General features: G+C 41.3%; 3 protein-coding genes across 7 annotated transcripts; 1 reads left to right on the forward strand and 2 right to left on the reverse strand.

The window, feature by feature from the left end:
- Positions 1-4,978: 4,978 nt before the first annotated feature.
- LOC4332214 (putative pentatricopeptide repeat-containing protein At3g49142) lies at positions 4,979-9,911 on the reverse strand. 3 transcript variants are annotated; one of them, XM_015773054.3, is made up of 3 exons: positions 7,556-9,911; positions 6,424-6,720; positions 4,979-5,462 (listed from the first exon to the last, which is right to left on the reverse strand). In XM_015773054.3, exon 1 carries the CDS (start codon positions 9,820-9,822, stop codon positions 7,828-7,830), a length of 1,995 nt encoding a protein of 664 aa, XP_015628540.1. In that variant the 5' UTR covers positions 9,823-9,911; the 3' UTR covers positions 4,979-5,462; positions 6,424-6,720; positions 7,556-7,827. The 3 variants fall into 3 exon arrangements, with proteins under 3 accessions (XP_015628540.1, XP_066165227.1, XP_066165226.1); XM_066309130.1 differs by lacking the exon at positions 4,979-5,462 and adding an exon at positions 6,855-6,911 and having other exon boundaries at positions 6,349-6,720; XM_066309129.1 differs by lacking the exon at positions 4,979-5,462 and having other exon boundaries at positions 6,349-6,720.
- A 704-nt stretch (positions 9,912-10,615) lies between these two features.
- LOC4332215 (protein EARLY-RESPONSIVE TO DEHYDRATION 7, chloroplastic) lies at positions 10,616-14,228 on the reverse strand. Its single transcript, XM_015777741.2, has 4 exons — positions 13,158-14,228; positions 12,152-12,318; positions 11,696-11,780; positions 10,616-11,082 (listed from the first exon to the last, which is right to left on the reverse strand). The coding sequence occupies exons 1-4, from the start codon at positions 14,159-14,161 to the stop codon at positions 10,890-10,892; spliced, it is 1,449 nt and encodes a 482-aa protein (XP_015633227.1). The 5' UTR covers positions 14,162-14,228; the 3' UTR covers positions 10,616-10,889.
- Positions 14,229-16,375: 2,147 nt separating this feature from the next.
- Positions 16,376-23,806, forward strand: LOC4332216 (cell cycle checkpoint protein RAD17). 3 transcript variants are annotated; one of them, XM_015777427.3, is made up of 12 exons: positions 16,376-16,704; positions 17,220-17,477; positions 18,138-18,220; positions 18,422-18,469; positions 19,115-19,171; positions 19,617-19,716; positions 19,904-20,214; positions 20,327-20,696; positions 21,774-21,905; positions 22,391-22,604; positions 22,679-22,739; positions 23,127-23,806. In XM_015777427.3, the coding sequence occupies exons 2-12, from the start codon at positions 17,381-17,383 to the stop codon at positions 23,319-23,321; spliced, it is 1,668 nt and encodes a 555-aa protein (XP_015632913.1). In that variant the 5' UTR covers positions 16,376-16,704; positions 17,220-17,380; the 3' UTR covers positions 23,322-23,806. The 3 variants fall into 3 exon arrangements, with proteins under 3 accessions (XP_015632913.1, XP_015632914.1, XP_015632912.1); XM_015777428.3 differs by having other exon boundaries at positions 17,417-17,477; positions 18,134-18,220; XM_015777426.3 differs by having other exon boundaries at positions 17,417-17,477.
- Positions 23,807-24,451: the final 645 nt, after the last annotated feature.

The raw sequence follows: 24,451 nt of genomic DNA on the forward strand, positions 1-24,451 counted from the left end.
AGGAGAGCCCGCTGCTTGCACGCGCGATGGATCACCGCGACGCGAGGGCGCCGAGACAGTGGCGGGTCGCGGTCGGCGCAGCCGCGACGACGCCGAGTGATTCCCGATTCGATGCGATTGCTCGGGTGAGACGGCGAACTAACCGAGGCGCGATCGCTGCGATATGACGGACGGATGTGGCCTGACGCGATCGCGCAGTAAATGCGACGGCCGACGGGCCAACCTCGCGTGCGTGCGTGCGTGCGGCTGACCGACGGGGCCTGCCGCTCGGTGGGATATCGCGGCCTCCAACTCTCGAACTCTCTTCTCGGTGGGATCGCGGCTTCGAACTCGGCGTCAATTCGGGGAAGCTAATTAATAACTCGTGCAGCGCCCCCACTCCCATAAATTTCTCTCCGTTCTCGGCCCGTGCTTGCACGCTTTCTCTTTAGGAAAGCCGAAGGCTTTGTTGTTGCAGATGAGACTGTACTTCTTCTCTTTTTTAGAACGGAGGATACTGTACTGGAAGCCTGGAAGGGGGTAACTGGATCAGTGGAGTTCGTAGTACTAGTGTTGAACTGAAGCGGCTTTCACTTGTAATCAGATCGCTATTTAGGGCCCATTTGAATCAAATGATTTATATAGAAATTTCATAGGATTCAAATCCTATAGGAAATTTTCCTATTTGGCCCTTTGATTCAAAGGATTGAAGCTTTCCAAATCCTATAAAATTCCTATGGAATGGCACAGTGCATGTGGATTTTGGAGGAAATTTAGCAAGAGCTCCAACCCCTTAGAAAATTTCCTTTGAGTCTATCTCTCTCATCCGATTCCTGCGTTTTTCCTGTCCTCCAATCAAACGACCATTCATGTGTTTTTCCTGTATTTTGCAATCCTCTGTTTTACACTTCAATTCCTATCAAAATCCTGTGTTTTTCCTATTCCTCAATTTTTTTTACCCTGCGATTCAAAGGGGCTCTTAATTTTTGTTAGGGAGGCTGGACTGGCAGAGAGTGGAGACCACCTTGATTCTTCTGCGCGCGCGATGATGAGTAAAGTACAGCGTTAGTTGCAGGGATGGAATGAAACAATGATTTAAAATCTACTCCGTAAGATTGTTTTTCTAGTCTCAGTACCAGTGTACTACTAGCACTGATGATGCATATTGTGGCATGCGTACAAAATACAAATCCAACCTCACCCGTACTCCCTCCGTCCCAAAAAAAAAGACAAACCCTAAGTTTCCGTGTCCAACTCTGACTGTCCGTCTTATATAAAATTTTTTTATAATTCGTATTTTCATTGTTGTTAGATGATAAAACATAATGAATATTTTATGCGTGACTTGTCTTTTTAATTTTTTCGTAATTTTTTCAAATAAGAAGGACGGTCAAACGTTAGGTACGGAAACTAGGGTTTGTCCTTTTTTTTTTTGAGACGGAGGGAGTATGGTATATGGCCAGATGGCCTAATTATAGGGGCTGTTTGGTTCCCAGCCACACTTTACTATTATTTGCCAACAAAAGTTGCCACACCTTGTCTAAGGTGAGGTGATCAAATTGTTAGCCACAACTTACTAAGCCTAAGGGAATCTTGCCACACTTTTTTGAGCCATTGACACGTGGGACCCAATTTGTTGGAGAGGAATCTTGCCACAACTGTAGCTACAACCAAACACCTGTCAAATTTGCCTAACCTTAGACGTGGCAAACTGTGGCAAAGTGTGGCTTGCAACCAAACACACCCATACTCCTCCGGAATCCGGACTTGGATTCTCAAATCATGTACTACCCTGACACACGGAAAACTGAAGTGATTACCACGAGCCGTAGAATCCCCCCAACTTCGTTTCCAGCTTCTTTTCACCGATCCCTAGAGCCGAAGATTCTCAAATCTCCGACCGCGCACCTGACTTGGCACGTGAAAATCCCTCCCCGCACACACGCCGTCACGCAGCAGCCTCGCGCGGCCACCGACACCTCTCTACCGACCAACCAATCAATCATCCATAGGAACCCAATGGAACAGCAGGAAACAGCGCCCCTCTCCTCTCCCCCTTCCACGCACGCATATCCCCCACCATCGCAGCGCAGTCATTAACCGCGCCCCAAAAGATCGGTGCGAAGTGCGAACAGAGGTCCCATGCGTAGTTGCGTACTCCTACGTACTAGCACGTGTCCACCGACGAGGTAGTCCAACGGCGCAACGGCGGACGACGCCACGCGACGCATGCAATCATATTGGGTGAGTTGGGTTTGGGTTTGCCTCCAACGGATGCGGGGGGAGACGACGACGACGAGGGAGTTGCCGGCGCGTCGCTGTGCTGCCAGATGAGCGGGTGGCGCATCCGTAGCATGCAGGAGCACAGGACTACAGGAGGCGGCGAAGCGCATGCACGAGGAGTGCACCGAACAGTGCTAGACGGTACATACTATTCTTTCCGTTTTATAATGTAAGGCTATGTTTAAGGCTATGTTTAGTTTCTGAAATTAGGGAGAAGTTTAAAAAAAATTAGTAGTTTGAAAAAAAAAGTTAGGAGTTTATGTGTGTAGGAAAGTTTTGGATGTGATGGAAAGTTGGAAGTTTAGGGAAAGTTTGGTGTGAACTAAACAGGACCTAAGTCATTCTAGCATTTTTCACATTTATATTAATGTTATATACATCTGCCAATAGTACAGTACTACTACTGCTGTATGCCTGGATATGCTCGCCCAAGAGGCGAGATGAGCTAGCGTTGTGGGAGAAAGTATCAGAATAAATGCGGCGATCAGAATAAATTTGGCAAAGATGAGCTTAGGATTAGGATTGTGCTCATGAATGTGTATGTACGTTGTTTATGCATGACACTTTTTCGCCGGACCGGCATCGGCGTGACGATGAAACCTTATTAAGAAACATAGGGGAAAAAGCAAGGTAAGCAACAGTGCTGCTGATGAACAGGTCATCGACAAAACTGTTCCTGGAATAACAGGTTAACCTAGCTTACTGCAATCGACATTCCAAGTGACCGCCATAATAAGCACGTTTTCATTCGGCAAATTGGGCCACGTAAGGCTATAGTATTTCGTCTTTCGTACAGTATGGTAGGCCCCTTTTATTCCAGCTCTCTTCTCTTTTTCTGTCGTGTGCCGAACATAATTGGAGTGTCGGTCAGAGCGATCAAAATAAATATTAGACCACTGGTATAAAGTACTGTGGACAAGAGTACGGTCTTGAACAATACCAAGTCACTTCGAGATGAATTATTGATTGTCGTTTACAAGTTATTATTAGAAAAGTTCCATTTCTTCAAGGAAAGAACACTACCTGAAGAAAGCAGGACACTTGCATCGTCGCCAACTCGCTGCTTAAATCTTAATTTAATGTAGTACCAGAAAGTTATTCTCGACATGAAAGTGGGAGGAGTATGAATAATGTATGATCCTTTTATAGAGTTAAAAAAGCAAAAACTTATCAACTTGCATATACTTTTATTTCTTTTTTAGTTATCGCCTTTTGTACAACGGAAAGCTATCTGGATCCTGCACGCTTCACCATACATGCTAAGGTGCATACATGTATTACTACGTAATTAAGCACTTCGTAGCTCTCAATTAAATTTAATGTTTTTAATCACGAAACCAGGTGAAAACGCATCAAAGAAACAGAATAGTTCACAAGAGACAATCAAACAAGGACGAGATCGAGAAATGCACCGAATTAAGCTGGAGGATTATCTCAGAAGCTCTGAGTAACAACCAGGCGTTTAACGTAATGTCTACTAATTGATCCCCTAAAACATAAGCAAAGCTCCTGGTCACCCGATGTAACAACACATCAGGGTGAAGTACTAACCAAGGCAAACATGTACAGCCCACACATTAAAAAGAAACGTTGACGTTAAATCGCTTTTCTACTTTCTTCCCAACACAATGGCATGCATGCATCAGGGAAACAGACAGAAGTCACACAAACGTAACATTCCACTGAACATGCAGGATTACCGGGGCAGAGAAGAGAAACGAACTCAAAAGTCCATCAAAGAAAAGGATGGCAAGAGACGATGTGAGGGACAATATGAGAAGGAAAACAGCAGATACGCTTGCACATCTGCCACCTAATGTTTAGGCAGGATCAGATCACCAATTATTGGATCTGGTGAGACATCACACGCACGAAGAGGGCTGCACCCCAACAAATGTGTCACGGGGGTAGCATTAAAGGTAGCAACATTGGCAATTCAACTCCCTTCCCCCACCGTGGTGGTTGTTAGATAAAGCATTGCTTCTGATTCAATCTTAAACCTTTCTGTGATTTCTTTTTCTAAGACGGTTCACACACACATAGCATGAGGTTTTGTGCCAAGAGCTTAGCTTTCTTTCTGCTGCTATATAGAAAATCAGAACATGTTAATGCAACACAACAGTGGTGGATTTTACTTGGTAACGTACTGGTGCCTCCTAAGTTCTAACAATATCTGAATTGCCATCGCTAGAAACATGACATGGATTTGACCTGATGATAATTTTTCAAAAATATTTGACCTGATGATGATTGATGACTAGTGCTCATTAACTGTATAGGCGAAATGAAAGTTATTAATTACAATGCATGCATAAACCTGCCTTACGATGTTCGTTAAAAAGAACCTAGCTTATGATGAGTGCTGCTATGTTAATGTATAAAGGCTCTGCTTAATATCATAATATGCTAAATCCGATCACAATAGTCTCTGTTCGATTTGATCCAATAGCAGATTAAAGTTGATGGTAAAATAAGGAATATTTACTAGTTATTTAATGGCAGAATCAGGCTTTTCTTTTCTATATGCAAATGGATTACAAAATTGATGAACATAAATGTTAATGAAAGCAATAGTGATTAGTTGAACAAAACAGAAAAGCCAAAATAAAAACTAGAACATCACAAGCCGCAGAAACATAAATCATTACCTACTATTTTATTTTTGGAAAAAAAAAAAGGTCGAAAGGTAGTGATGTCTGAAATGATACCGACAAGTGCAAAGGACAGGCAGTTGATTATTTTGATATTTTCTGGACAATAAATATTGCATATTGTTTTGGGTTTGAGCTGAAAATGAACTGATATAACCTGTGGTCTAGAGTTCACCTTCAAGGTTTCAATCAGGACCATAAATTTGAGACACACACCTATTAAGTAGAGGCCTCTAATTTTCCTGGTACACAAGTGTGTGGGACAAGTATACAGCACTTCATTTCTCAGTGCTGTGCACTAGTTGCACCCAAAATAGTCAATTAATGATGCTACAAATGAGTCTAGGGTGAAAGAAAAAGGCTATGATGCACTAAATAAGCAAGTAAGCCCTAGGCAGCTAATCAATCATACCTCTGCGTGCCTCCAACTGTAGTCCAGTTTATTATTATTTTTTGGCTACTTCGAAGAACAAGGGCAAGTGGGAGCTGACAAGGCAATGCCATGCTAAATGCATTATCCGATATTTAAGACAAAGGCCTCTAGGTCTCCTGTGGGAAAAGATAAAGGGTTCAAATTTTAGTTCAACAATTAGAAGAGGTGCTAATTCTCATATTTTCTAAAGCTTTCATAAATCGTAGTAGTAATACCATGGATACCATCATGGTGGCCATCATTGTGTATTTCCCGTAGAAAAATAGTTAAATTTCTTATCTATCCTTCTTTGGCCCACACATACAGTATGTTTATCTTAGAAAGCCAATCTTCTCGGTTGCAGCAAGCTTATCTATTGTACTTTTCTATTAATGCAAGAGCTTAACCACACAATTTTGTTTTATCCAAATGATAGCGTACTCACTCTAAAATTCTCAAATCTGGATATACATACACGGTTACATATTGTGATGCACTACATATCTAAAAAGAAAAAAAAATGTTAATACTCCATTAGGAAGTAAGAAATGTATTAGATTGGACTGCTTACAATAAAACGCAACAGAAATCATCAAATGATAATCCAATGATTTGTGTAGGAAAGTTTTGTACAATGGAGTAATTCTGTGCTGATTAAAGATGAGAAATTGCTAAAGATGCTGAATAGACCAGTCCTGTAACTTTTACAGCATGGGATAATGTTTTATGTTATTCTTATTCCGGAAGGCTATAGTGCTATACAACTTACCAGACATTATGGCGTGTCCCCTTATTTGCGTGGGATTTTAAATTAAGGACCTTGATTTCACATGGACTAAGCAAACGGTTTATATCATTCCGTCATATTACAAAGCAGGAGTTCGTAGTTTTATTATTCTGTAAATTTTGAAGATATTTGTAAAGGAAATTTTTGTATGGATTTCCCTCCTGCCATTAAGAAGCTTTTCAATGAGTATGACATGCTAGTCTTTTCAACGGTAGAGGTGTCATAGCATCTAAATATGAAGCATGAATAATGGACAATCGATGTATGAAAGAATTTTGACAGAACAATAATAACAAGAGCTAGAGAAAAACCTGACTTAGTAAGCCTTTCTGGATATCAGTCATGGCTGGTAGCCACACCATACGTCTGTATGCCAACTCTGACCCCTCTCTGAAATTCATCTCCATCTCCATTTCCCACTATTGGTACATTCCATTCTATCCTCATCACCATACCTTTCATGATGCCTTTCATTGCTGAAGTGAAGTGCCAAGTGCCTCACTGCCCTGTCAAAGCTCTGCCGTTGATGAAGACAGTTAAGCATTCAAAGCCCACACTGCCTGTCAGCCTCTTACCAGACCAAAATGCATGATCAACACCACTGCACCCTGCTGATGCCCCAGAATTAAACAGATATCTTTCTGGAAATTTGCTGTTAAATCAATTCGGAGAAAAGAAAATGTTGTTTCAACTTTTAACAGGGCTAGAATCCTAGAAATAAATTCTCTTTGGATGATATTACCTTGTATTTGTGAAAGTATGAAAGATGCGTAGTAAGATGAGTTCACATAATTTTTCCCTGGAAAAAGTAAGATGCAGAGTTTACATTATCAAGTGTATTTTACTACCCTCCAAATGCAGCACAATTTGGGTCTTCGACTTTCAGGCTGACTTTTGGAAGTAGAACTGTTGCAGATGTAATCAAGTTCTATTTGAGAGTCCTCAGGTAAATAACTCTACATAGGTTGGAGCCACCTAATAACTTGTATAATTAACTGCGCTAGTTTTGGCCAAGGCAGCTTTCTGGTGACATTATTCCCGACCTCAGTGAGTTTTGTTCACCCAACACCTTCCATAACCCTGAGTTTGTTCGCCAGAATGATCGTTCTCCACTGTTGATTATCCAAGTAATACCCATGTTGTGAATCTGTGATGCAGGCTACTGCACATTTTATTGATTAAAGTTTACTAACCGCGTAGAATAAAAAACATTGTGGATTCCATAAGATAAACAAATATATTTTATTATATTTTGGACCGCTGGATTGAAACGTGGCAATCTTTTCGATATTTATGCAATTGTATCTTCCATATGGGCATATGTATAAACTTGGAGCACTTTTTTGCAGGCTGTAGATTAACAGTAACAGAAGCTAAATCCTACTCAGTCAAAACAAGTTTGATCTTAATTAGTTAGTTCAGACCTACAGTTTAGTAATTTACCTTGTAGAAGTTCCTCCTCCAACATTTCATCTTTGCTTAGAGCAATTTTATACCAGTCTCTCAGATTGGTTGATCTTGTTTGTCTTCTTTCCTTTTGACTCGGAAGTTGCATATGGATGTTGCATTTCTATAGGAATGTTTCCAGAAAATTTCCATCTCACTCAACCAAAAAGCAAATACAAGTCAATAAAGATCAATTCAAGCTTCATGCTCGAAGCAGCAAGGGCCAAGGTGTGAACTCAAAAGGCAGTAGGTGCTTATCATATATCTTTTTACCAATAGTCCCCACATGAGCAAACTCCTTGTACCATATAGTGGATCCTATTAACGTCTTTAAGTATAATCTCTCGACCGGCAATTGTTGAAATCAACTTAGCAGCATGATGGCAATCACTACATGTTCTTAGATTCATTGTTATCCTAATAGGTGTTCCTGGATTAGTGTTTATAAGAAGAAATGCAATAGCCAATTTTTCACTGTGTACTGAAAGATGACCCTCCTTGTCTTCCTCTTCAACATCATGAAGTGTAGCCTCAACCTCTGGGTTATAACCCATTTCCCTGATCCTTCGTAACAATTCACTTAATTTCTTGTAAATCATTTTCGATTGTGGATGAGATGTATCACCAATATGAAATGTGTGAACCCTATCCCCTAGCTCAGCATTGCTAACACCAGGCAACTTCTTGATACCCTTGCTTTCCATGACACTTCTCACCATGCTAACATCTGCCCATCTCCCAGCCCTAGCATAAATATTTGATAATAGCACGTAGTATCCTGTTTGTTTAGGTGCCAATCTTAACAGACTGTCTGCTGCCAATAACCCAATGTCCATATTGGAGTGAATCCGACAAGCTCCTAACAAGGCTCCCCAAACTCTTTCATTTGGCTTAATAGGCATCACCATGATGAAATCATATGCCTCTCTTATGCATCCAGCACGCCCGAGAAGGTCCACCATGCAAGCATAATGCTCTAACTTTGGGGCTATATGAAATTCACTAGTCATGGAATAAAAGTAATGTTTTCCCATATCCAAAAGACCAGCATGGCTACATGCTGCAAGAATAGCAACAAAGGCAATAGAGTCTGGTTCCAGACCCTGTCCACACATCTTCTCAAACAAGTCAATGGCCTCTCTACCATGGCCATGCCTGCCATAAGCTGAAATTATTGAAGTCCATGATACCACATCCCGCGTGCCCATGGAATCAAAAACATCCCTAGCTTCCTTCAGACATCCACAATTTGCGTACATATCCATGAGGGCATTCTCAAGCAACATACTGGAGCACATCCTTCTTCTCTTGATAACTTCATGGATCCGTTTTCCCAGTGAAAGGGCCGATACTTCTCCACAAGAAGGAAGAACAGTCGCCAGAGTCACTGCATCTGGTTCAATGCCATCCTTTTGCATCCTCATGAACAGCTCAACAGCCTCAACATGCATTTCATTGTTAGTATATACAGCAAGCATAGCATTCCAGGAAATAAGCCCTTTAAACCTCATCTCATCAAACACTCCCTTCAATAATGCAATATCCTCTACCCTTGCCTTCCCCATAGAGGGCAAGATGCTTGCCATGGTTCCGGCATCGGGCTTTGGGCACTGCAACGCTACCAATTCCCTGAAAACATCCATAGCGCGGCCAAACAAACCCGCGTGTGCGAACCCAGAAATCATGGCGTTCCAAGAAACAACATCCCGGTACTGCATTTCTTCGAACATCTGATACGCGTCGTCCGGGCGGCCGCACCGCGCATACATGCTGATCGCCGAATGCGCCACGAAGACGTTCCCGTCCAGGCCAAGCCTCGCGGTGGAGGAATGGATCTGTCGCCCGAGAACGAGCCCGTCCGTGGCTGCGCAGGACTTGAGAGCGAGCGGGTAGGTGTAGTGGTCGGGGAAGCAGGCGTGGCCCTGCGGCCTCATGGAGGCGAAGAGGAGCAGCGCGTCGCGGTGGAGGGAAGCGGCGGTGAGGCCCCGGAGGAGGACGTTGAAGAAGACGGTGGTGCGGTCGGGGGAGGCGTCGAGCACCGCGCGGGCGGCCGGGAGCGCGGCGCACGCGGCGTAGGCCTGGATGAGCTTGACGCGGACGGCGGCGGAGGCCGGGTGGGAGGGGAGGCGCAGGAGGAAGAGGAGGCGCGCGTGCGCGGCGCGCAGGGAGCGGAGGTGGGCGGGCGCGCGGCACGAGTCCACGAGGCGGAGGAGGGCGTGGCCGGCCGGAGGCAGCTCCGGGAAGAGGCTCCGCGGCGGGTTCATCGGAAACCCACCCTTCCGGCGCGGCGCGGCGCGGCGGGTTGATGTGCGCGTGGTGTGCGCCCGAGAGGCCCAGCCTCTCACGGAATCGCGCGCGCATCTGACTCCGGCCTTTGCTCTCTTCAGGCCAGTGGGCCACGCACCCACGCGTTCGCAAGCGCAAGTTGCAATAGTGCAAGTGGGCTAGATTACGGCCCTGTTCGTTTATTCTGTGAGGGGAGGATTAAATTGTGATACTCGCGGCGTTTCGTACGAAAACTTTCTATATGAAAGTTACTCTAAAATATTATTTTAGATTAATCTATTTTTTAATTTGTAATAATTATAATTTAATGAATCACACGTTATTACCACCTCTTTTTACGTAAAACACTTGATCTTCATCTTCATCATCTATTCAAACACCACCTACATCTTGCAAGAAGATACAAGTTCATGTTCTGATTAAGATTTTTATCTTGGTCTTTTAACATGTTTTTTATACTATTAAACAATGTATTTCATATGTATATTATCTATATATAATTTATTAAATATCAAATATATCCATTTTAGTTAAGGTTATAAGCTAATGGTTTCTCGTTTGATTAAGATTTAAATTTTATATCGGTCTTGTTAACCTGTTTTTCAAACTATATAAACTACATATGAATATTATATATGTAATTTATTAAAATATCAAATATATCCATATTAATTAAGATTATAAGCTAATGATTTTCTTGTTTTCCATGCATCAACTTAATATCATGTCATCATTTCAAACACAAATAGAGCCAACCAACTCGATCAAGACTAAAAACAAATAAACCGTGAGATCACTGTGCATCATGTATACACATATAGTAATTCGACAGGTTACAAATCAGTACATCATCGCAATTCGCAAACATCCAAAAACCAAAACAAACATCAAAACCATCACGGCAACAGTCACACGCCTTACAAGTTACAAGCGACACATCCAACAAAATCTGCTATAGCCGCCAAGTTCACAAAAGAGCATTTCTATTGAAGCTAGTACACCGTATTAGAGAGTAACAGCGAGTTCCACCATCGACCGTGTTGTCTCACTTCCTTCTTTGCCGAGATATCGATTCTTTAGCTACAGCATGGGCAGCAGCGCTCGCCAGAGACGACTTCTTCAGATTGCCCTTTGGGTCGAGAGCTTTCCGAATTTTGAAGACAGCCCATGCGACTCCAAGAGCGTTTCCAGAGGCGTGAAGGTAATCCTGTGTGACCTGTCCAGCTTGATCTCCGTATCTGCAATAAACAAGTCATCAGCCTCTACCAGCATCAAACGATCTTATGTATCAGACATTTTGTTTTTGTTTTTTGTTTAAATGACACTGAAAAACAACTATACAACAAGCTGCCTTTTGCAGAAAAGCGATTTGATAACAAACAGTAACTTGTATGCAGCGGAAGGAAAACCGTCTGCAGGCATTTCCAGTTTTCTAAGATCAAAGTTTTGTAACCCATATGTTTGGCTGTTTTGTTGTTATCTCTCTGTGTTTATTATTTATTTATTTATTTTTGTAAAGAAGTCAAAAGCTTTGCTTCGTATGTGTTGATAGCGCAAGGATTTCTGTGTTTATTTATATGTTCAGATAAGTATATGCTTAAATTTCGTGAGTCATTCCTTTACTTAGTGAAATGTATGCTCCTTTCTGTAACAACATAAAATAAGATGAAGATGGTGCAGACTGTTGTTTGCACCGTACAAGATAACAGGTCCCTAAAAAACCAATACTAGTACTAGCGTGTATAGTTTCAAAAAGTGACTACTTGTTAACTACAAATTGGTTTCTGCGGGCTTCAATGACAAGGAGAACATTTTGAATGAAGCATAGAATAGAAGGTATTGTGTATTTACCTATGTGTTACAACAGAAGTTGTCACAACCGACGACGTTCGCATCACGTTCTTTCCAGACACCTCTACAGCATCCCATACTTTCCCTGAATCATCAAAAATGAACAATTAATAATTCGAAATACAGTAAGAATTATACAAAACATGTTATGGTAAAACACCATGCATGAGCTAAAAACATGACATAGTACGTTATATGTACCAAGCCTTTTTGCAATATAGTCTTAATAATTAAGAAAAACATGACGTTTTTTTAACTACAGAGAGTAAAGTGAATTCTGATCACACTACAAAAATTAAGACAATAAGAGCAACATGAATTTATTCTATCTGGTTCCTTCTAAATTCTAAAATGATCATAGATCCAAAGTTTCAAACCTTCTAGAAACATATAGCTGCATAAATGAAATACAACTTCGTAAATTTAGCATTTTCTGATAATGGGACAGGGCCATACCAAATCCATCGAGTGAAGCAAGAATAACTTCGCCCAGCATCAACTTAAAGAATTTCTGGGCAGGTTTCGAGTTCAGCACAGTGCTGGTAACAAACCCAGAGACCTTTAGAACACCAGAGAGGATTGAATTTGCTACCCTGTTGGACATCTTCGTAACCCTTCTAGCCCTGAGAAAAACAACAAAACTTAAGTCAAACAAGTACAATGCAGGGCACAAAAAGGTGATTATGTTATCTTAAATAATGCAATAAAATATGATGACACCAGGAGATAAAAGTTTTCATTTTTCACTAACAATATTGATGCTTGATATAACTAGCCTATGATATAGTTATAAGCATGTTTCAATAAGAATTACAGGTTGCTAGCATCACATTCTTTTACTCTATAAGGCACTAGCAACTCTTAATCTCTTATTGGTTTTAACACATCACCGTTGACAACGACATAAAGCCTAGGTGTCCTCTAGGATAAGAGACAATCAGCAATGAATTAGCACAAAGACAAAGTAAATATCCACCGAGTAAATTGTCAATTCTTCATCAATCAACTATACTAAATATCGACAGCCCACCAGAGATGGAGTATTGCCACCAAAAGATAATACTTGAATAATTGAGTGGGACATTTGCTTTGCAGTAACAAAATAGAAAGGAGTGTCAACGTCTGTCCAAAGAGAAATTTTCTGATAAAAGAGACTTGTACAATCTAACTATTGAGTCAGCATCTTCTATGTAGTTATACTATTTAATATATGAGGTATTGAGGTCCAAAGAAACAATAATGTTATAAGCAGTTCATCTATATATGCGAATTCAGAACATGAGACTACTAACTAAAATACCACCAGAAGCCAACAGAACCAATTACATGCTATCGAACAAGTTTTTTTTTCATCTAAACGGTGAATTCTAGTAGAAAAATGTTGACGATGTGAGCTACTCAGAAAGTTAAAACGAGATAATAACAACAAGAATAAATAATAATCTTCTTTCACAATCCATACCTCTTCATCCTCCTGATAGTGCTCGGCTTCACCTGTGACGGCTTCCCACTCGGCCCCACGCTCTTCTTCACCACCGCCTCCCCACACCGGAGGCCCTCCGCTGTGATGTCCCCGCACCAGATGATGCCCCTCACCAGCTGCCCCGAGCCCCGCGCGATCAGCCTCGCCACCGACGAGCTGTAGTCGTCCACGTTCGGCGCGATCGTCGTCCAGAACGCCGCTGATTGCTCCTCCACCACCTCCTTCTTGTCCCCAACGGCCTCCTCCGGCGTGATCTCCGTCACCGCCTTCGTGTCCATCACCTCCGACTTCTCCTTCGCCGCCGGCTCCACTTGCTTCACGGAGAAGGTGGTGTACTCCTCCAGTACCTTGTCCAGCTGGGCCAAGACCGCCTCCTGCCCCTTGCTGGCGACCGTGAGCCCGTAGCTCAGCGCCGCCTCCCCGTCCGCGTCCTTCTCCGCCTCGGCCCCCTCGGCGTCGTCATCCTCGTGATCTGTGTGCGGGACGTGGAGCGAGAAGAAGTAGTGCGCGGTGTCGAGCTTGACGGCGGCGACGTCGCGGGTGAGCGGCCACTGGACGGGCTCCTGCGCGGCGCCGTCGCCGGCCTTCCCGCCGCCGCTCAAGAAGCCGAAGAGGCCGCCGCGGCGCTGGCTGCGCTTCTCCGGGACGAGCCTCGCGAGGACGGCGACGGAGTGGTCCCCCTGGCGGAGGCGGACGACGGAGAGCGTGCCGGCACCGAGGTCCATGCTGCGGTCGGGGTCGACGAGGTGGAGCTGCGCGCCCGGAACCGCGACGAGGGCCTCCTCGGTGGTGGGAGGCGGCGGCGCGGCGTCATCGGCGGCGTCGGGGAAGAGGTTCTCGGCGAGCTGCTGCGGGTCGACGGAGGGGTAGAGCGAGCCGCCAGGGCTGGCAGTGGCGGCGCGGTTGGGGTTGGCGAGGAAGGCGGTGTTGAGGTCGGGGTGGGACTGGTTCACCTCGGGGTAGAGGCTCTGCTTGGCGGCCATGGCGGATTCGCTGTGCGCGGCGGTGTCACTGTTCGTGGATCAATCGAGAGATAAGAGGGAAGCAATTGGGGGGAAAGGAGCACGGGGGAAGGGGGGATTTTATTGCGTGGGAGCGAAACCGTTGAAGGCGACGGTTGATTCGATGTGGTGTCCAGGGACGCGGAGATTCTCTGTGCCCCGCCGCGTTGCTGCGAACGGGCGGCACAGGTGGAGGTACAGAGACGGTTGCAGATGATAGGAATAGAAATAGGATACATCGAGAAGACTTTGGAGGAAAGGAAAGGATCCGGCCGGAGCAAAGCGGGGAAGACGCGTAGACATCGCGGGGGACAACTCACCGGCCACGGAGGCGGGAGGCAAAAAGAAAATGAAAAAAAAGCGCACATGAGACCTGTCATCCCGTCAGGACTTCAAGAGAGACCTGCCAGTGCCAACTCATCAAGCAGGGTTTACGAGGCGAGCATTTCGGCGCCCTGGAGACGGATACAGACGCCGCCGAGTATTCCGAATCACCGCGTCGGCCGACGACCGCCCGCCGACAGCAGAGGTGATCGGAAATGCTTGTCCTCGCCGTCGGAGGTGTGGACGCCTCGCCGCCTCGGCGGAGCTGTTCCCAGTTGCCAACCCGCTCACCGCTGGGTGATCGATTCGACCTTCTGCATTGAAGATTATTCACAAATGAACACCGTAACCATCAAGTTCTTGAAATGTTGAATGATGAGCATTTTTCGTAAGCTCAGGTTTTGTAACGGCAACACCTTCAGCGATTACTCCCTCCCTCCCAATACAAAACATATTTTAGAATAAAACACATCGGTACTAGGTTGTATTTAGGAGTATATTGAGAGTGGACTGACAGCCTGACATTGAAGCTTTGGACTGAAAGCCTAAACTGGACCATTCTATTTCAACCCGAAAAAAAAATTGGCACAAGTGTGACCCAAAACGAAACATTGGTACTCCCTCTATCATATTATCATATTTTAAGTTGTAGTGATGGGTTTATATACCTAACGTGTTTGACCATCTATCTTATTTAATATTTTTTTATGATTAGTATTTTAATTGTTATTAGATGATAAAACATGAATAATGCTTTATGCATGACTTGTTTTTATTTATTTTTTCATAAAATTTTAAATAGGATGAACGGTCAAACGTGAGACATGGAAACTCACAACTGCGTTTAAAATGTGATGGCGGAAGTAGTAAACAAATGGTACAAGACGAAACAACAACAACATGACCCAAAGTATAATTCACTTGCTTACTAATGGCCCAGTTGAATCGCGGGAATGGAGAAACAAATGAATATGAAAAGCATAGGATTTTGACGGGAATGCAACTGTAAAATAGATAATTGCATAAACAATCGTTTAGTTAGACTATAGAAAAAACACATGAATTTGAAAAAAAGATTAAAACAGTTTTACCTCATGATAAATTTCCTCCTATTATGATTTTCATTTGAATAGGTGAGATTGGGGGGGGGGGGGGGGAGTAGGGTTACATACTTACATGTAAAGTGGCTAAAATAAAAAAAATGTCTATACAATTCCTTCGAAAATCATGTGAAACATCATGTTCCATATAAATTTTAGAAAATTTCTAGCACTCCTGGAATTTTTCTTTGTCTACATCTCTCTTTTATTAGGTGTTTTCTTATGCTCCACCCTTGGTTTTCATGATATTTTGATCCTGCATTTTTTCCTATTACTGTGCTTCGAGACAAAAAAAAAACCCCTCATTACTTCCCTCGGAGTAGCTGAGATGATTATGTGTTATTTACTGATGGTATGAACAATGAATTAATTAAAGCTTGTTTAGACTGGAGTACTATTGTTTGGTAGTAAAATTGATAATTAAATGACTATATTTGGTTTGTTACCAAATATTACAAATATTGTTAATGTTTAGAGAATTTTAACAATATCACATTTAGTTTATCCTATCAAAACTTAGCAATGTCGCTAACTTATCAAAAGTTTGCACTGTCAAATTTTGAAAAGATTTATTTTGACAATAATCTGAGTATGTCCATATTATAGTTCGAAAAAATATTTAAAATAATGTAAGTTGAAAAATGGCATTAACCGAACCAAACTATCATAGGGAAATTCATCACGGGCTATCGGATCCACACAATGCTAGAGGATCCAGAACCCTCGTCACTTCCTTCTCCTGGAAGCCGTCGTCTCCCCAGTTCCGTTCCCCGCCTAGACCCCCAAAACCCCAACCATTCCGCCGCGCGTGCTCCGGTCGCCCTAGTGCCCCTACCCATCGGTGGCGCGGCCGACCGCCGGCCCCGTTCAATGGGGAAGCGGCCGCCGGTCGTCGTCCTCTCCTCTTCTTCCGACGAGGATGAAGGCGGGGGCCGCCGCGCTGCCACCCGCGGCCCGTCGGCGCGGAGGGCAAGGACTCCTGCGACGGCGCCCGCGCCGGCGCATGCAGCGAGCGGCCCGAGGAAGAAGCCGCGGCGCGTGAGTAGCGCGGAGAGGGGCCGCCGTCGCGCTACGGGCGCCGCACCGTCCGGCTCCCTGAAGGTACCGATGTCGAGCTAGAGTTCAGTTGGACGGTTTGCTGTATGAATGCTGTATGTTGCGCTTAGTTAATAATACTGGGACTATCTCGCTCTTAATTGGTGGGATATACATTTTGTCTGTGGAATTGTATACTAGCACTAGATATTTGTTTTTTGTTTTTTTTGGGATGTCATAATTCGTTTTGGAGTCTCATAATCCCTGGTTTCTGATATATACTTGTTTAGGCTATGTCCAGACGATATGAGTTGTGAAATATGTATAACAGTTTAGTTGGCACTTGGTTGGAAAGCTATCAACTTAACACCTAAAGTTCTACTTGCATAGGAGATAATTTCCCTGGTTATATGTCCATTTCAGTCGAAATGAAAAGTTGGTTATGTATTATTTTTACAAGCTAATGCTCTCTTTGAGATTCAAGAATAAGGACTGAATAATATTTTTATTTTCTGCTCGGTGATAGGATGGACCATTCCTTTTTCCCTGATTGAGTTTTGAACTATGAACTCGTAATGCAGGAAAGACCTATTAATGCTACTATCTACTAGAGATTTGGACTTGGCTACTCTTTTACGACTACTAATCTTAACTGAGATGATTCCATCTTCGCTACTAGTAGCATTGCAAACTGCTGAATTGTTCCAAATAAAGTAATTTGCTGTCAGTACTCAGCAACTCAATGCTTACTGATGTTTTATCTCCTTACCTTTTAAAGGCTGAATTTGACATGCTTTCTGAAGATTTTTCCGAATGTCTAAATGACTTGGGCATGCCAGGTACATCTCTTCATCGATTTCTTGATTTAAAACTTTTTTTTAAAAAAGGTCCTGACCAATGTAATTATCAGATTCACTAAGTACGAGTGTTTTACTAAGTGGGCAGATTTTTTATATCTGTCGCTACAGTTTACTTGCTAGTTAGTCAGGGATTAGCAGTTTGACAATAAGTTAATAGAAGATTAACTGCAAATGACATAAGTAGTGTTATTTTACTATTTCTTTCCTGACTCAGCATATGAGAAGTTATCGTGTCCCTGGGTTTATCTATTTCCCTTTTTGTCTGATCCATCAACTGTTTGAAGCTTAGTAGTTTAACTATGGAAGTTACTATTTAGATTTTGCTATCCAAACTAAAACCGAAGTGCTAGCAGTTAATCACTGTTTGCAATAACCTACAAAATCAACCATATATGAATATTTTTCCCATGTAAACATCTTAATTTGTTACTATATTTTTGCAGAATTTTTAATTTTACTATTCCTAAATTACTCTAATTTGTTCTTCTTGAGTGTTCCAGCATTACATGTATTCTTTTCCTGTCTGTTATAAAAATAATTTATCAAAGTCTTACACTAGTAAGATGCCTTTGCTTGGTATTCTGACTACTATGGCCATTGCAAGTCTTTTTATATGTTGATTAGTCTATTTCTAGGCAGGATCTATATGTCAAACAGAAGAGCTTTGGGTTGACAAGTACAAACCACACTCGTTGGCTGAGCTTTCTGTTCACAAAAAAAAGGTTAGTGCATTTAATCTTTTATGATTAAGTAAATTTATTCCGCAAATGAGCCTCCTCAGTCCAGTGCATTGCAGAAACAAAGATTTTGTTCCATCCACATTGTATGGTTTTGATATGTGACTTGAATTTCTTCAGATTGATTTTCATCATAAGTAAAATGCGAAAACTTTCTGAGAACGTTAGTTGTCTGCCTTCTCGTAGGTCGAAGATGTAAAGAAATGGTTGGACGAAAAGCTGAGGGCACCAAAGGTGGTTATTCCTTGAGTTTATGACATTGAATATCCAAGATTTGTGAGTAATGGGTCTGGGTTATCTTCAGGATCATTAATATTAGGTTACTAAGCAGATTTCCAGTTTTTGTTTTTATCCTTTTGCTTTCAATTATTTGATAATGTGAGAGTGCTGAATTTGGCTTCTGGTTGTGGTCTCAATCAAGGATGTTTCCAGAATAGAAGGGATTGTTACAATATGTATGACAGGCAAGATTAGAAGGTTGCACCTTTGTTTGCAACTTTGCATACATATTGTAATGATTCTGCAGTCTGTTACCGCCTTATAATAGAGTATCTCAGGAAGCTAAATTATAGACCACATGATGAATAGCATTTAGATTTGGCACCAAGATGTAGGAAAAGTCAGCAGACTCTTTTTCAATATTTGAATGTTTTGAACTGTAAAAATTATTATGAAGCTTTTGAGCTTACCTCAGTTCTGCAAAAATTTACCTGCATGAGGCAATGTATTGAACTAATGTGAATTTTGAGTCGCATGGTATTAACTAGTTAATTATACAGATTCAAATTTACCATATATGTGATGAACTTTTAGGCATGAACTAGTTTCACTTGCTTGCACAACAAAGAAATACTGACAGTGCAAACACAATTCTTACAGGGAACATTTGGAGGATGGACTCTTGTCCTTACTGGCCAAGCTGGCGTCGGAAAATCTGTATGTCCTTTCATGCTACTATTCTCTTGAATTTTAGTTTTTCTTTTGCGGAGTTTGTACAATATGCAGACTGTTAACAAGTGCTAATAAATCAGTTGAACTTTAATTCATTGCTGCTTGTTAGATTCCTAAAGACCTAAGACCACCATATCCCACCATATCTGATATGACATAAACAAGTCCAGTGCGACATGACCTGTTGAAAATGCACTGTATTGGTAACAATGGATCAAGACATTGAGTGAATGAGTATCACCTCAACTTCAAGTAATTGCCTACTAAATCAAATGCATCCTCCAGTTACCCGCCTATCTTATTTCTACTGTTCTCTTTTGGTTTCACATAGTGACTATTTTGTTGCCCCTGATGATTTCAGAACCTTAGGAACTATGTTGACCTATTGATGGGAGTTGTCTAATGATAATGATTGTTACATCTATTACAGGCAACTATCAAAGCAATTGCTGCTGAGCTTGGAGTTGAGATATGTGAGTGGACAGCCCCAGTACCGACACTATGGACAGAACATTTGCATGCTAACTCAGGTATCATATGTTTTGAGGCTTAAATATTCTCTCTTTTGCTCCAAAAATTGTTTCCAGCTGACTTCTGATAAAAGTATGGATGAAGTCCATGCGTTTCTATACAATTTAGTACTCAGTATGCTAGTATAGCACTTGCAACTTGCAATCACGTCCCAGTTATTTTTTTTCTTTCAATGATCATTTGAAGGACTTGGGTATATATCCAAGCTGGAAGAATTTGAAAACTTTGTCGAGAAGATACGGAAATATTCGTTGCTTTCTCCAACCAACTTTGGATCGCAAAGAAAGCATACTATCATCCTGATTGATGACATCCCTGTAACAAGTGGAAAAGTTTCTTTTGCAAGATTAGGAAAATGTTTAACAGGTCTAATTCAAAGTACTCAAGTACCGACTGTAATTTCACTTACCCAATATCATAAAAGTGAGAATAACGATACTGCAATGTGGAACTCTGAGGACCTTGAGTCCTTACTTCAAAGTGCTGGTGCTCATAAGGTAAGATTCCCTAGTAAAAGAGCAGTTGCTGTTTGACAGCTTTGATCATCATGGCGAACAAACAGGTTTATGTGACTTAAGGGTGTACGGTGTACCACCAATTTCCTTGCAGATTTCTTTCAATCCAGTAACCGTAAATTCTATCAAGAAAATTCTTGTTAGAATATGCAAACAAGAAGGCTCTGACTTAACTGACGATTTGGTGCATCAAATAGCTACATCCAGCGGAGGTGATATCAGACATGCAATAATGTCTCTGCAGTACTACTGCCTAAATCCAAGAAGGCTAAATTCTGCATTGGCAAGAACTGCCATTCTGCCTGGTTTAAAGAGCGGTGGCTCTCTAGTTCCAGGGCAAGACAGTTATGGTTGCAGCTCTGTAATACCTACTGCATGTGGAAGAGATGAGACACTTACATTATTCCATGCACTGGGGAAATTTTTGCACAATAAAAGAGAAACATATAGTGAAGTCGATGTCGGTATGTGATAACCTACCTCTGCACAACCTTCTTCTTGATATTGGTATTTACTCTCTCCATTCAAAAATATAAGAACTTCACTATATGGCGATGTCGGCTTTTGAATCTTGTTCCAAAATATAAGGATTTCTAGCACTATTCATAGTACCATTTGTCCCATCAATCACTTCCCATTCAAATTTCTTCCCATCTTACCCCCACCTACTCTTCCACCCCCACTTAGCCTTATTTGTTGAGGGGCACTAAAAAGTCTTATCTTCTCAACCTTAGTTTCTGCTAAACAATCTAGAAACCCTTATATTTTGGAACTGAGGTAGTATTTTTCATAACGTATTGATAACATGTTACAATTATAATTAACGTGTAGACTATTTACATTTTTTTCGAAGATTGTTTTGTACAACATTTTTTTCAAGAGTTTAGTGCTAATTCACTTTGTGCGCTAGTTTTTATTTGGTGCACGAGTAGTTTATAAAGCAGTTACTATGCATCCTTTTGTGTTTATCAGGTCTACTAAATACTACTCCATCCGTTTCAGGTTATAAGATGTTTTGACTTTAGTCAAAGTTAAACTGCTTCAAATTTGACTAAGTCTATAAACTTAGTCAAACTTGAAGCAGTTTGACTTTGACCAAAATCAAAACATCTTATAACCTGAAACGGAGGGGGTAGTAATTACTTTTGATTTCTCTTAGCCTTGGAATTCATTTTTGGTTAGTATGGCTATATCTTACACAGCACAAGTTCCTCTGTGTATTTCAGGATCAGCACGTAACATGTTTAAAATCACTTGTTAGTACTTGATTTGTAGTCAGTTCATTTGCCCCACTTAACATCATCTAATACTTCGTAGTTACATGCTCATAAGTTCCATAGTTCACTGTGGACTGTGGTTACACACCACTACAGTATACTCTGCCCCTTTTGTTTAGATAACTATTCTTATTGGATTACTTCATCAAAAAGGTACTATTGGATTATAGAATGCAATGCTGTGATTCTGAATGCCTGCAAGGGTGGTTTATTAAATTTATGAATGACCTAGCTTTGTTGTGTCTGAAACTTGTGATACTTCAGCTGTAGATGTGGATTCGTTTCCTATGAAAGAAAAACTAAGAAGAAATCCACTCAAAATGGATATTCCAGAAAAGGTTCTGTCTCAAGCGCATGGAAAAGTGCGGACAGTTGCTGACTTTCTGCATGAAAATGGTAAACATTGAAAAGTTTTACCATGAGTATCATACACTATGCATATTATACTGTATGCTTGTAGCTGTGTTATATGATTCCATGCTCGTTGTTGAAACACTGAAACCATGATTCTTGAACTTCGAAGTATTCATGCTTATGTGGCTGGCTGCTGCTGTAATTGCTGCTTTAGCTAAGGAAAGTAGCAAACTACTTTACTTTTTTTTTTACATCTATCTTCCATCACCGTTGCTGTCACATACTCGCGTATTCACAATAAGCCATCAAATTAGAGTGCTTAATTTCTTTTGACTGAGTTTATGATGTGAAAATGAGGATGGTATGGATTAAAAATTGTTCTTCTGTAACCGTGCTTTAGCTTCATTACATTTTCATCAACATTCTTTTTGTAGGTGTTTGTTCTTGATAGAGCTAATTACCTACCTTAACCTCTGTCAAGGTTTAACTTATAGTTGAGTAAACATGTGAAACTTGGCATCTTGCAGTTCTTGATTTCATTGACAATGATGCTATTGATGATGCATGGAGTGTGGCGTCATATTTGAGTGAGGCAGATTGCCTTCTTGCTGGTAGTCCAATTTCGTCAACCCGTTGGATGGTAAATGAATCGTATGAAGCGGAAAACATGACACAACTTATTGCTGCTTCCGTTGCAGCACGAGGAATTCTTTTCGGAAATGCACATGTGTCATCATCAAGGTACCTTCCTTGTGAATATGGGTTCATCTGACGGATCTCAAATTGATAGTTTTTGCTGTGATTTGGCTAAGCAGGTGGCATACAATCCGTAGCCCAAGAGTTTGGCAGATTGAACAGTCATTTCGATCCAGAAAGGTAAATTCGACACCATACCATTTCCATGCAATTATTTAGACCACAAGTTTGGAAAAATCAATATATGTGTTGAAAAATCAATATATGTGTTATCATATATTTTCTACTAGTACTAGAGAGTCAACTTTCACATCGTTCTAGAGTACTTTCTCTCTGAACTCTGAAGTAAAGAAAAAACAGTGGACACCACATATCACATATTTGCTTCCTTTCTACAAGAGTCATAATGAAATTATTAATAGACTGTTTATCATTTGAAGATATAAAATTAGTTTTACCATAATATTAAACCATGCTGATGAAAGTTCTTTGATACCAGTATGATTTTGATAACATTTTAGTCAGCTGAGGTCTGATTATTTGCATTTACGTGTTGGCAAAATGTAGGATCTGATTCTTAGAGAAAGATACGATTGTTCAAGTACATCTGGTTCTCGCAATTTCTCTGATGTAGTCACAGAATTCAAACCATTTGAGAGATGGATTAGTCCTCATAATGATATGCCTAGAAGTAACTCCTTCAACCACAATATAGAAGCAAGCAGTTCTGAAGAAGATGAAGATGAGATAGAAGATTGGTGAAAGCGGTACAATTATGTACCCTTGCACCAGACCCTGGACGACTTTTGGAAAATCTGGATGCATTGCTGCATGCTGTAGATCTGCCTAAACAGCTAACCCAGAAGTAGTTGGTCGCATCAATTCGTTTTTTGCAAGACTGCCATTTTTGCGTACCGAACCGAAAAGGCAGCTTGAAAATCATAGTATCAATCGACAATGGCTGCAAGTCTTCGTGAAGCATGTTCAGCCTATCAAACCTTTTTTGGGGAGTTACACTTCAAATTCGACCCATGAAGACTGGAGTTGGGCCTTGCCGACAGCCGACAGCGTCGTTCTTATCAAATGTGATGAGCCTTTGGCTTTGCTGCTTCACATGTTCATATCGAACCAATTGTACCTAGAGTCTAGTTAGTAGTTAGTGTTCGGTAGCCATAGGAATCATTTAGAAACTGTTCGGTGCAAAAGAATTGGAAACACATGTGCCATGCAGGTTTGGCCTTTTGCTTGTTTTCTCGTGCAAAACTGACCAATGCTGTGCTGCACGCACGAGTTTGGAGGTAGGCCAAACTTCAGTGCGAGTTTGGCCGCACGGCAACTCCAAGAGCAATCTGCCGACGAACACCGAACCTTAGATGTTGACTTGAGGGCATCACGTGCCATCACGAGGATGTAATATTATAGCATATGGTCAAATCCTTCTCATAAAGGTTATATTCACCTTCAAACGAAAGAAAGCATCGCAATCATAAAAAAGAAAAAAAAATCTTGAACACTTTGATATTTTTCTTAATCAAACCAGTAACTTTGGTTAAATTTATAGATTAATTTAGCAATATCTTTCCGTTCCAAAAAATGAGGGATTTTAAATGGATGAGATATATGATATATCATAGTATCATGAATTTGAATAAGACTATAAATGTGAAGAAACGATTTGTAGTACTAGTGCTAGGATGTATCTTATCCGTCTAAAATTTCTTATATTTTAAAACGAATGGAGTACCATATTAGTCTTATTAAGTATAACATTAAATATAAATATATTATATTTGTTGCGTTGAAATGTTGCTATGTTTTGTTATAAATTTGATCAAACTTAAAAGTAGTTTCGTTTTAAGTTTCGCTTAAGAAAAAAAAGTTAAAGTGTCTGT

This window comes from Oryza sativa, chromosome 3 (genome assembly GCF_034140825.1).
Source record: "Oryza sativa Japonica Group chromosome 3, ASM3414082v1".
In the NCBI taxonomy this organism is placed as follows: domain Eukaryota; kingdom Viridiplantae; phylum Streptophyta; class Magnoliopsida; order Poales; family Poaceae; genus Oryza; species Oryza sativa.